General features: G+C 39.7%; 1 protein-coding gene across 1 annotated transcript; it reads left to right on the top strand.

Annotated features, from left to right (window-relative positions):
• The first annotated feature begins 2,541 nt into the window (after positions 1 to 2,541).
• mis18bp1 (MIS18 binding protein 1) lies at positions 2,542 to 12,716 on the top strand. Its single transcript, XM_061743286.1, has 16 exons — positions 2,542 to 3,350; positions 4,136 to 4,261; positions 4,373 to 4,662; positions 6,567 to 6,640; positions 6,775 to 6,896; positions 7,004 to 7,094; positions 7,764 to 7,885; positions 8,007 to 8,158; positions 8,255 to 8,336; positions 8,417 to 9,041; positions 9,125 to 9,303; positions 9,535 to 9,674; positions 9,780 to 9,922; positions 10,010 to 10,097; positions 10,200 to 10,251; positions 12,581 to 12,716. Exons 1-16 carry the CDS (start codon positions 2,630 to 2,632, stop codon positions 12,664 to 12,666), a joined length of 3,093 nt encoding a protein of 1,030 aa, XP_061599270.1. The 5' UTR covers positions 2,542 to 2,629; the 3' UTR covers positions 12,667 to 12,716.
• The last annotated feature ends 254 nt before the right edge of the window (positions 12,717 to 12,970 follow it).

Below are 12,970 nucleotides of genomic sequence, written 5' to 3'. Positions count from 1 at the left end.
GATTTTATTAGCAATTTAAATTGCAATATTTGATCATAACTTAAATTATATTAACATACACAATAAATGTATTAAGTGTACTTATTAATAATCACTTAACTGTCCAGAATGCAAAAACTAAACATTTGTCTTAAGACCACTCAACATTGTCTGTCTGAATAAATAAATAAAATATAACTGAAAAAAAAATAAATAAATAAATAAAAATGGAACCTTCCTTCAGGTTAAACACTACGGCTTTTGTCCACAAGCACAGCCAAACTCAACAAAGAATGAACATTCAGCAAGTGAAAAGGGGTAAATGTAAGTCTGAACATAATGAAAATAATTCACTTAATAATGGTAGGGTCAATTCTATCCTTACAACATTTGGGAAGACAATCTAAATTACCTTTATATCTGAACTCATTATATAATGCAAATAAGGTTGCTTAAAAGTTGGTGGGGACAATTTGAGCCTCCTGAAAAGTTGGTAGTGTTATGTCCCTACCGTCCCTATGCAAACCTACGCCCTTGCCTGTAGCCTTTCTCTTTCTATTTCATATCTGTTGCAATACATTAGAATGTGTTCACTGTTTTCTTTTACTCCACAGTTCTCCCACTTATCACTGTCCCTTTTTCCCATAACATACAAAGTGCCATTTAATCCTGTGTTGCCCAGTCTCAGTATTGTTATGACTATTTCCTCCCTTCTGTTCCTTTCTGTATAATTGTTATGACTTGTGCCCGAGTCTTCTTCTACGCGTTGAGTTATCGCTTACTTCATATCCTACCTAGGGTATTACTGACATTTTTTGATTGATTGAAGAATTTATTCGAACAATTGCATAGGATCAGGTACAGTTTCATGACAGTACAGATTCGCTGATACAAAGTCAACTAAAAGGCATTAATCCAAGAAAGCATTACACTTGTTTACATTGGAGACCTTTTTTAAACTCATATAACATTGAATGACATACAGGTAAGAAGCAGTACTTTGTAGGGAAGATTGTAAAAAAAAAGAAAAGGAGGGAATTACTGTTTTTTTGCACCAAGAGAGACTAAAAAGGTGATGAGACAAATAGAATACACCCTACAGGGGAAAGATGGGAATTACATTTAAACTGCATTTAAAGATACGTTTGCTACACGGTTCGTGCTCTTTACAAATACAGGGCCTCTGTAACCACTAACTAAAATAGACTATCTGGGGAGAAACCTGGCCTCATTTTTAGCAACCTAAAGAAATGTTTTTAACCATCTTCTGTGTAGATACATAAAAAGAAACCCATGGGGGTTTTCACAGAAATTCATGTATTTGATAAATCAAGGCAAGTCAAGGCAAGTCAAGGCAAGGCAAGGCAAGTTTATTTGTATAGCACAATTCAACACAAGGTAATTCAAAGTGCTTTACATCAACATTAAAGGCGGGAAGACACAATTAAACAGTAAATAACAAATAAAATGAAATAAAATGACAAGAAAAGAGGTAAAATAATAAAAAGCACAAGTTGTTAAAAAGTAAGGGCAGCAGGTAAGTATTTAATTTAAGAGTAGACTTCAGTAAACAGTAATGTTTTTAGGCCTGATTTAAAGGAGCTGACTGTTTGAGCAGACCTCAGGTCTACAGGAAGTTTGTTCCATAGGTGAGGAGCAGTCAACAATTTCTTTTAAAAGGATTTTATTTATTTATATATATTATTATTTATTTTATTTTAAAACCATCAAAAGGGCCGGCTCTGTCGTGGGCTGCTCTCTGGACACAGTACAGGTGGTGGGAGAGAGGAGGATGATGGCTAAGCTGTCATCCATGATGGAGAAGGACTCCCACCCCATGAAGGACCTTCAGAGCGCTGGAGAGCTCCTTCAGCGACAGGCTCCTTCACCCTAGGTGTGTGAGGGAGCGCTACAGAAGGTCCTTCCTCCCTGCAGCTGTAAGACTACACAACCAGCACCGCTCACAGTAGACCACATACAACCTGACAATAAATATACAAACCGGAAAATAATGTGCAATATCATTCTCTGCAACGTGCAATTATGTAAATAACATCTGTAAATATCCATCTGTTATTTTTTACATACTAGTATTTCTTATTATTTATTTTTATTCTCCTTCTTCTTGTTATTATTATTGTATATACTGTTTATAGTGTTTTTATTATCACTGTGTGATATTGATGCCTCTTGTTTTTTGCACTATCCCCTTTGCTGCTGTAATCTGCAAATTTCCCCTCTGCGGGACTATTAAAGGATTTCTTATCTTATCTTATCTTATAAAGCCGGAAATACTTTTATTTTTCCCTGGCATGTTTGTAAGTTCAGAAAGTACCAATTTGTGTGCGTGTTTTTTATTTATTTTGATAAGCCAGAAAAGAAATATATAATTGATTTCTCTGTGTTTGATTTTTTTTCTGATAAATGTAGCGTGACCTGAAATAACACTCCACACCACTAGGTGGCAGAAACGCGCACACTTTCATTGTCGACGACGAAACGCGGTAGTGACGTGTTGTTGTGAAACTACGTCACTGGACTCCAGCCAATCGGGGCTCCGACACGAAGTTTGAAAGTAACGACCCAGTTAGCCTTTGCTCGTCCATCGGTAAAATAATCTCAGGTTAAAGTTTAAATCAATGTCCACGCCATGGCGTCCTTTTATCTATTACAAAACTCGAATCCACGCTTCGAGTCTCCGGCTAAAGTGTTCGCGAAGTTGAAGTCCAAAGTTCAGAAGGAAGCGATGTGCGCCAGAGCCGGGGGTTTTACAGGTGAAGTCAACCACGCAGAGAAACCAGCTAATAATAACATCTCCAGCATCTGGAGCAGCGACGAGCCCGAGGATGATCAACGCTTTGGATGCTATGGCAGTGAAGCGGAGGCTTTGACTCTGTCGCCCATGTCGAGTCCGAAGAAAAGTTTGGACTATTCCTGCTCCAGCATGAGCATCGGCCCGCTGGAGGAGGCGAGGACACACGGAGCTTTCCTGGAGTCCACGGCCATGTCTATTTCTATGGTCAACAGCTACATGGCCAACAACAGACTTCCTCAGATCACAGACTCTCGTGTTTTCCATGAGCCCATCAGGGCTCCACAGAAACTTATAGAAACCAGCAGGAGAAATGTGGATATCTGTGCCACTGTGAGTCCCCCCATGAAGAGCAGGGTGAGGAAGAGGACGTGGGAGCAGCATGAATTTAATAAAGTGACCCACATGAATAATGAACATTTAAGCCCTCCACAGCTAAGGCAAACTTCAACGTTTATTAGGGATTACAGCCACAACATCAATAGTATACCGGATCTCTGTAGGTTAAATGGACACCCAGAGCCCATCTTCACACTACCAAAAGCCCCTGGAAGGAAAGGTGAGTAATCACTACCCTTTATGCAGAGGTGGGTAGAGTAGCCAAAAATTGTACTCAAGTAAAAGTACTGTTACTTCAGAATAATATTACTCAAGTAAAAGTAAAAAGTAGTCATCCAAATAATTACTTAAGTAAAAGTAAAAAAGTACTTGGTGAAAAAACTACTCAAGTACTGAGTAACTGTTGAGTAACATCTGATTTATTTGAACACCCATTCAAACAGACAAAAGTACAAAATAATCATCTTCAGGTAAATAAAATAATAAAATAAATTCAAATTAATAAAAAATAGCTTAAATTAAAATAATCTTAAAGTAAATTCAAGTACTTAAATACATAATTTCAAGTCTTTGTACTTTTCTTTTTTAACTAGGCAGAACTAAAACAAGCCCATGAACTCATAGAAACTCTGTGTGTGTTTGAGTCTGTGTAAATGTGACAAAACATGCAAAAACAAACATTTTTCCCAAAGAATCACTCAGTGATGTCATGAGATTGACGCGTACGTGGATAAAAGGGATTAAAGAAAAGTAACAGCTCAACGTGGCCTAATGTAGTGGAGTAAGAGTAACAGTTTCTCCTTCACAAATCTACTCAAGTAAAAGTAAAAAGTATAGTGATTGAAAACTACTCCTAAAAGTACATTTCCCAAAACGTACTCAAGTAAATGTAACGGAGTAAATGTAACTCGTTACTACCCACCTCTGCCTTTATGTCATATATTCTTTTTTTTTAGAAGAAAATGACAGGTGCTTTTAATCTCTCTATTGTTTTGTTTTTAACAGGTTGTTCAGTTTTGTTAGATAAATTGCCTCCAATGTCACCAGCCAAGATGTTTGCCTACATGAAGGAGAGGGAAAGCAAAAGAGAACGATGGGAAGTTCACAGCAGCAGAAGAGACTTATTTGGAGGTGAGTCTGTGTTTTAGGATTGAGTGCAAAAGCAAAACGCCTGGTTTGTAATTGATCTATTCAAATTATACTGCACAGCATGGCTTTGTTTATAAGAAATATTTTCCATAGGGAACCCGGATCAGTCCATAGACACTCTTCTCGGCGTGGGCGAGGTGGAGAGCGTTGCTTCAGAAAAGGCCCAAGAAAGACTGGTTCCTGCTCAAGAGTGCACAGCAGACTCAGCTGACAGCTGCCCAGAGAGCCAGCTCACCGAGGACAGCCTGGTCCCCGCTGCGCCGACACGACCTGTTTTGTTAGAGGATCCGCTTTTATTAAATTCTCCAAAATTCTCCATACCGAAGAAATGTGAGAATGTGTTAAAGCGCAGCCGCTGGTGCACGCAGAAGAAATTCCCAGTCGTAAGTAGAAATGGAAGATACAATAATGCATGCCTTGAAGTGAAACACTACTGGCCAAGAAGAAGAAAAAAATGTGTACATTCTGGCTAATAATCTTATATTCTATTTATTAAAATAATAATACATTTTATTTGTTAGGCGCCTTCCATGGCACTCAACAATCAAAATATAAAAACACAATTTAAACAAAAGAAAACAGTAGAGTTTGCAGCAGAACATAAAAGACAGTTATTGTAGGTCAAACTCTCGTCTAAATAAGTATGTTTTGAGATCAGTCGCTGAAACAGTCAAAATTCCTGATGTCAGAGGGGAGGGAGTTCTAGAGACGAGGGGCAGAGCGGCCGAAGGCTCTGGACCCCATGGTGTACAGTCCGGCTGCTGGAGGAGGCAGATCTAAGAGACCGGCTGGGGATATTGATGCATAAGAGGGCAGAGAGGTATGAGGGAGCCAAGAGGAGGATTTTGTAGTTGATTCGGTGTTTGATGGGAAGCCAGTGGAGGTGGTGCAGAACGGGTGTGATGTGACTGATGGACCCTGTTCTGGTGATAATCCGGGCAGCAGCGTTCTTGGCCAGTTGGAGATTATGGAGGAGTTTTGTGGGAGACCAAAGAGAAGGGAATTGCAATTTTGTTTTATTTTATTCCCTTTTCCCACGTCTATTCCGGCTGACGGCTGGGGAACATTGAAATTAAGAGTTTCACCTTACTTTGTAGTGTTGCACCGCAATGAAAATTTGTGGGCGAAACAAAAAACGAAAATAATAATAAACACTTGGCCGAATACCGAATAACATACCGAACAATGGTTCTTCGCAGTTTTTCATTTATTTTGCCAATTTTTTCACCATTGCATAAATCAAAAAATCTCAATCCCTTTCACATACAAGTAGTCTACCTAATTATTTATATTATAGTATCATATCTCCATTTCTCTTATGCGCTCTTAAGTGCTTTTATTTGTTTTATTGCTTTTATGTTAAATACAGCTTATTGTTGTTATAATTATTATAATTATTATTATTATTATTATTATTACCACCTGCGTGCCATCTGTGCCAAGTCAGGAAAGCGGCCTTGATTGGTCCTCCAATATGCAAGAGGGTTCTCGCTCCTGGGGATGGGAACTTCTGACAGATAACCATCTAACTGTTGAGCGGTTGGCGCTTGTCGTCTGCCTGGCATCTGGGTTATTTTCTCGGAGGATCTCGTCAAACATATCAGACAGTGAGGGTTCGCCACCGCATCTGTAGTACGGGCCCTTTTCTCTGCGCTGTGCATCACGTGACCGTCTCCATCACCAAGCGGCTTTCCCAAATCTAACTCAGCCTGGATCATTTCTTGTGTCCTCTGCTGAGTCTGCTTGTTCCCCACATCCAAGTAATGATCTGACAAGCTGACTTGTTTGCTGCGTTTAACACCGCACGCTCCTCACTCCACGCTGTTCGCTTGCATCATCACACGCCGTTATTGATTGTTGTTTTTTTTTGTTTTTTTTCCCCCTCACTTATTCCACCGAACACCGAAAGTGTTTTTTTTGCTACTTTCGGCCGAACAATTTCGGTTACCGAACATTCGGTGCATCACTATTACTTTGTGTATTAAATATTTCAACAAAAGAGGGTATATTACATCAAATGATACTCAACTTGCAGCTCTCTTGTAAAGTGGAGATTATTTATAGTTGAAGAAACAAATTAGGATGCCTGTTTGGAAGCAGGTGTACTTGTAAAAGGAAGTGTAAATCCAAGTTAAAAAATATGGAAATACTGTATTAATCCCTGAAGTGAAATGAATTGCAGGAGTTTTCACGACTTAAGTCCCTTCAGAGATTCATTGTAGAGGTTTCTTGTTGTTTTTTTCTTTGTCTTGTTCCTTATTGCATTATTTTATTTATGTTTTGACAGGAGAATGTTATTCATCTCCAGAAGTGGATCCTGAAGAAGAATAGTAAGGGGCTGTTTGTTGATGGAATTCACGGGTAAGTTCTTCTAGAGATGGAAGTGAACTTATTTCAACCAAATTTCTTTGTTTGTTTTTCTTAAATCCCGCTTTTAAAATGCAGTCACCATCCCTAACTCTTTCTCACTTTTGTTTGGTGTTGTGTGAACCCAGGGAGGACAACATACCGTGGAACAGTAACATCATTGTGGGCAGGGTCTCCAATTCTGTGCTGAAGACCGTCTCCGGGAGGGTTTACATTTTAATTGGGAAGATGAACATTAATGCTGCTTATGGTGAGTTTGTTCATAGTTCACTTCACTTTGGCACCAAAAAAAGTGCATTCTACAACACTCGACAAGTTATTTCATTATTTTATCCATCTCTCGCCTTTTTCTTTCAGGTTTTCCAAAGCGGTTTTTGAAAAAGTTTTTGAATGGTTTTCCCCACAACTGGAAGGCGCTGTATGAGAACTTTCTGTCTGAGTCAAACGAGTAAGAATGCTTATTTCACTTCAATGCCCTTGCAGACAAAAGATTGCATCAAAATGAATTTTAGTTTTTTTTTTTTGTTTTTTTCCTAATTAAAGTGATGCTTTTTTAATATATATTTATTTTTGCTCTTATTTATTTTTGCTTCAGCTAGGGCTGGGCGATATATATTTTATATATTAAAAAATATATATATATATATATATATATATATTTATTTTTTTTGATTTTGCACACATTTTTTGTTATTTGCATTCCTGTCAACCTCAGTGGAAAAGTCTGCCTGTTACTGTCTACATTGTATTAATTGCACAGTGTATTTTAATTTAATTGTTATGCAGGAAAGGGATATTTGTTTTATTTTATTCAAGAAGCATTTTTATTCTATATATGCAGGCGGTTTATTTTTATTTCATTTGTTTTATACATTTTGATATTGTGCAGACCTCTGTTAATAAGGTACCTGTGTGACATTTGGCACGAGGCTTTGTATTAAAACTGACTGTTTTTTTTAAGGGTTTGCTTCAGAAAAAAATGAAGCTAACACATAGGCTATGCTATAATGCTTTGGGGGAAACCCCAATTATGGCACAGAAAAAATATCGATATATATCGAGTATCGGCATTCAGCTAGAAAATATGGAGATATGACTTTTGGTTCATATCGCCCAGCCCTAGCTTCAGCAGAGGAGTTGAGAGGATCAGCGAAGGGAAAGGCATCCCAGTTAAGACAAAGCCGGAGGCCTCTGTCGACCGTGCTGTGAAGAGACACCGACAGAAGTCCTCGAAAACGCGTAAGTACCAAAGAATCAATTTAGAAACCTTGATATCAGGCATTATTTATGGTCTTTTTTTTCATTTTCAGGGAGTTTTACTTACTAGGTGTTTTACTACTTTCTTTCTTGTCATCTTTAGCTGAATCCTGTCCTCCCCCCATCTCTTCTGCAAAAATGTCTCGCAGTGGTCGAATGATAAAACCACCTTTGGAGTATTGGAAAGGAGGCCGAGTCGTTTTAGATGCACACATGAATGTCACCATCCATGAAAGCTACGATAACGTCGGCTTTGTAAGCACTTTATGCCGGGACCACATGAGTTGCATAAAAGGGGAGTGGGCATTCAGCCACAAACAAACAGTTCATGTTACTTTCTTTGTGTTTCAGATTTGTGAGTCAAACAGTGGTGCAGCAGAGTCTCCAATGAGCTTCCAGAAGTCCGTCCGAGTGATCCTTCCCTGCACTGAGGGTAAAGCTATCTGTTGAAATGTACTTTTAGCGCTGATGTAAACTCTGACAGTCATTAAAAACTGCTTTATGTGCCCTCAGGTCGAAAGCAGAGCGTGTCTGTCGCCGGCAAAGCGGCTTCTGTACCGGAGAGGAAGGTGAAGACAAAACAAAAACAGGACGGAACTGAGGTTATCCCTCACAAGAAGTCTACATATGTGTCTGATCTCACCGTGGAGATGCTAAGCAGCACTCAAGGGTGTTCTGGGCGAACAACGAGGTCCAGCAGAAGGAGGCCGTGCCCTGCTGCAGACGCTGATGTTGTTCCACACAGGCACAGTGAGTCGGAGAAGTCTTCTGCACAAACATCAACAAAAACGGCACACAGCAAGCCTTCTACAATAGCATCCAGGAGAAGACAGGGTGTCTTCTATTCCCCCGAGTCCCCACCGGTCAGTGATGGTGCATTAGAGCGTCTGTCGTCTGATGGTGAGGTTTCCAGTAAAGGGAGGAAGAAAGACAAAGAAGTGTCCACTAAGAAAGGTGGGAAGGTTCGCAAAGAGTGCAAACGCACTGAAACTTCGCCAAGAACGGAGCCTTTGCCAAAGTCGGCACAATCCAACAAGAAACGCCACAGAAAGAAAGGCAGCGCAGTCATTCCACAAGAGCAGGTTGATGACGACGATGATGATGAATGGAGCGAAGCAGAGCTGAAGAAGCTGCAAGAGTAAGTTTGCCTTGTCTGAAACTGGGACAAAGCAAATCTATGCACTGTAATATATTTCTCAGTGTGGGTCTCTCTTTTTCCAGGGCTGTGTTGTACTATCCAAAGCACGTCGCAGGTTACTGGGCAAAGGTTGGCCGGATGGTAGGAACACGTTCTGCAGAGGAGTGCTACAAGCAGCACATATCCCAGGCAGCTGCCCAGACCCCCCCTAAAAAATCCAAGAAGCACAAGACTGAAAAGGTGGAGGCGTCCAAACCTCCAGGTAGACGCAGATTACTGTTTGGAGGATGATATTAAGAGAAGGCCAAACTGAATGTAACAAATATTTATTCAGTTTTAATACAATGCAAAGTCTGAAGTCTTTGAACTTGAAGACATTTAGGGTAAATAAATAACAAATTAACAGAGTAGTTCCCTGAATGTGGCTTATTTTCTGGAGCTTTAATTTATTAAAGCTATTGGTGATTATATTTGGCCACCTGTGAATCTGAAGTTGTAGAGCGACCCGTGATATCTGCCCGGGCGGGGACTTTGAAGAGGAAGCAGCAGGTGCGTGCGTTCCTGGAGAACCTGCCCAGAGAAGATGTCGACGATGCTTTCAGCTCAGCGTACATGCAAGATAAACGGGTTGAGGTCGGTTTTCATATGTTTCGGTGCTTGCAGAGGTTTAAGATGGTGTTAAGACGGTAAACCAGTTTATGGACTAAATGTTCCTCTTTCATCTATCTGCATGCACAGATCCCCTCCATGTGTTCGAGTGATGATAATGACTTTGCGATGTCTGACCTGGAACCCCAGACCCCGATGTTGCCGCGCTTTCCTGAAGTTAAGACGCCTCAGTGTCTACACATCACTCCTGGCATGTTGGGATCTCCAAACACGTAAGAGCCGGACCCTTTTGCGGATTAACTCGTGAGAACTCACTTCAGAAAAATGACTGATTTGCTTTGTCTCTCCTGATTTCAAAGAAACAACGGTGACAGATATGTCTATCAACTGCAGAGAAGAATGAAAAAACGTCAATTTAATGTACACAAGAGCTCGCCTTCTGGAAAGGTATTTGCTTCGAAATAAACTGAGTTTCATTTGAAGAACATGGAGATTTTCTTTTCTGTATCAAAAAAACCCATTTCCTTTTTGTTTTGTTTCTTCTTTTAGAGGTTCGAAACCACACCATCAGCAAGACGGCAGATAAAATGCGGTAACATGGGTAAGCTGTCCTTTTTAAAAGTGGCATAATGCATTAAACAAGGAGGATACATTAACGAGAACAGTATTTTTACAGCCAAACATCAGCCCAACTCGCAGTTCATGTTGTTGATTTTCCTGAAAAAAATTCACCTGAAAACCTGAATGAAATAAATTTCATGGGAATTTCCGTAATTTGAAAGAAAAGGAAAGTGTAGAAGCTTTTGTGGTATAGAGAAATAAATGTAGTTATAACACAAAAACCTTGCCTAATGAAATAAATGAACTTAATATTAAATATAAATTCTGATTATTATTATTTTAGAGATATTGTAATGGCGGTTGTATAGAATAATTGCTACGATGAAAGCAACACCAAGAAGCCTTTGTTGTTATGTAAAAATAACTATTTTGATATTTTTTGATCGCTTCTATCAGGCAAAGTTGTTTGCTGCAACTTTTAAGTGCTAAAAGGTAATGAAGCAAGACACTGATGGTTTTGCAAAAGCAGCTCACCTGCGCGCCTCTAGTGTAGCCTATGGATCGCAAAAGTTCCTTTGTGCCGATTTAAAAAGTAAAGAAATAAAAAACCTTATGGAAATGTATAAAGTGAAATTTTTGTTTAAAGGAGCATGAGGCTCCTTTTAAGAAATGAGACTCATTAACGCCACCCTTCGCCACGACGACCGTCGGGGGTACTGCAGCCAACAGCGAAGCCGGCACAGGAGAACAGCAGCATCATTTGACGTCACATCCGCAGGACAGCGCGGGAAATTCGAGCCCACAATTGCAGCACACAGCCTGTTCAAGGCAACGGAGAGATACACTAGAGGGCTCATTCTTTTTGGTTTGGAACGCTTCATCTAACATTATTACTAGAAAACTTAAAATGTATACGGATTTTTTTTTTTTTTTTTTTTTCTCTCCTCTCTCTCTCTCATAAATCCTGCCTCAATCCTGCCTCATGCTCCTTTAAAGGAGCTTGAGGCCGGATTGTGGCAGGATTTATGAAAAAAATCCGTATACATTTTAAGTTTTCTAGTAATAATGTCAGATGAAGCGTTCCAAACCCAAAAGAATGAGCCCTCTAGTGTATCTCTCCTTTGCCTTGAACAGGCTGTGTGCTGCAAAATGTGCTGCAATTCGGTCCCGAATTTCCCGCGCTGGGCTGCGGATGTGACGTCACATGACGCTGCATGTGCGTTCTCCCCGTTCTCCCGTGCCGGCTTCACTGTTGGCTGCAGTACCCCCAACGGCCGTCGTGGTGAAGGGTGGCACTAGAGAGTCTCATTTCTTAAAAGGAGCCTCAAGCTCCTTTAAGCTGCCCAAATACCGAGATAAAATGATGTAAATACTACAAAGGATCAAATCCAGCAGGAAGATGGTAACTAATAGTGATATTTTTTTGAAATGGACGATTATTTGTTTAGATTAGTTCTAATAAGTTTGTATACCTTAAATCAAATCACTGATGTTTATTTGCAGTTGTTTTAGTTTGTGGCTGTTCAGTGAAAACTGAGCAACTTGTAAGACTTTAAAATAATTGTGAAAAGGAGCAAATTTGGTTCATAGAAACACATTTCAGTTTTATTACCAAGAAAAGATTTGAAGTAGACTGGTAAGAAGTGTATTTTTCCATTCCATTTTATCCTATTCCTTTCCCGATTATCAGCTTAAATTAAAGGCAGTTGGACTTGACAGTGACCCTGACAGTTACCCGAAGAGCCAGTGGTCCATGGACATTAATATTTGGCCACAAATCCAGTTTCCTGATATTTATATGTACTTTATTTGACGTGGGGAAATGCACGAAGCAAAGCTTGAAAGCATACAAAAGTCTTGACGCTTGGTCCTACTTCAAGGCAGGATTTGTTGGCGCAATTAAAGTGATGAGGACACCGAACTTTATGATTTGACTGTTTAATGTTAGCTGCCCAAATATCCAACATTACCTGATACAAAATGGGAACTGCAAATCCACGTTTCGGTGCCTGGAATCCAGTTGTTTCTGCGAATTGCAGCGATCCATTTGTCTCTCTTAAGCTTATTTTTCGGCAGTCTGTAAAACGATAACTCCGATATCATGCTAATTCTATGAGTACAGTCGATGGCACAACAGCGCTTTCCCATTTTAGATGTTTTCGAGGGCTCAAACTGAAAGTCTACGCTGCCACTCAGAGGGCGTAATCTGCTGTGAAGTCACATCTGTGATGTCATGCGCATTCCCTCTATTTATATATTAATTTATTTTTCACAAAAATGCATGGCAGTGTATGGAGAAGTTTACAAAAGGCTTTTTGGAAACTGTTTCCATTATATTGAATCCAACTTTTTTTTTTTTCCCCCATCAGAAAACTTCGCTGTGTGGGAGATGCCCCCAGAGAGTGATGGAGGGATATCGGACAGCACAGATGAGGATTTTTATTTCTCCAACTAGTCGCAGTCAAGCTTTTTTTTTTTTTTTATCTTCTTCTTTTAAATCTCTATTAAATACAATCAGCAATAAAACATTTTTGTTCGTGAGTTATTTATACACTGTGCACTACACTACACCAGTTTGTTCTATTTATTGGTCTATGCCAGCAGTGTCCAAAGTCGGTCCTCGAGGGCCGGTGTCCTGCAAGTTATAGATGTTTCTCTGCTTTAACGCAGCCTGACAGACATGGCTGTGTCATTAATAGAGTCTTGCATTAATTAGAATCAGGTGTGATTATGCTAAGCAACATCTAAAACATGCAGGA

This window comes from Cololabis saira, chromosome 16 (assembly GCF_033807715.1).
Source record: "Cololabis saira isolate AMF1-May2022 chromosome 16, fColSai1.1, whole genome shotgun sequence".
Taxonomy (NCBI): domain Eukaryota; kingdom Metazoa; phylum Chordata; class Actinopteri; order Beloniformes; family Belonidae; genus Cololabis; species Cololabis saira.
Note: the sequence above shows the minus strand (reverse complement) of the source record. Positions and strands in the feature narration are given on the sequence as shown.

Coding starts and splice junctions, on each gene's coding strand:
- mis18bp1 (XM_061743286.1), top strand. CDS start 2,630: ATGGCGTCCTTTTATCTATTACAAAACTCGAATCCACGCTTCGAGTCT. Junction 9,675..9,779: donor TGCAAGATAAACGGGTTGAG/GTCGGTTTTCAT, acceptor CTGCATGCACAG/ATCCCCTCCATGTGTTCGAG. Junction 10,252..12,580: donor GATAAAATGCGGTAACATGG/GTAAGCTGTCCT, acceptor TTCCCCCATCAG/AAAACTTCGCTGTGTGGGAG.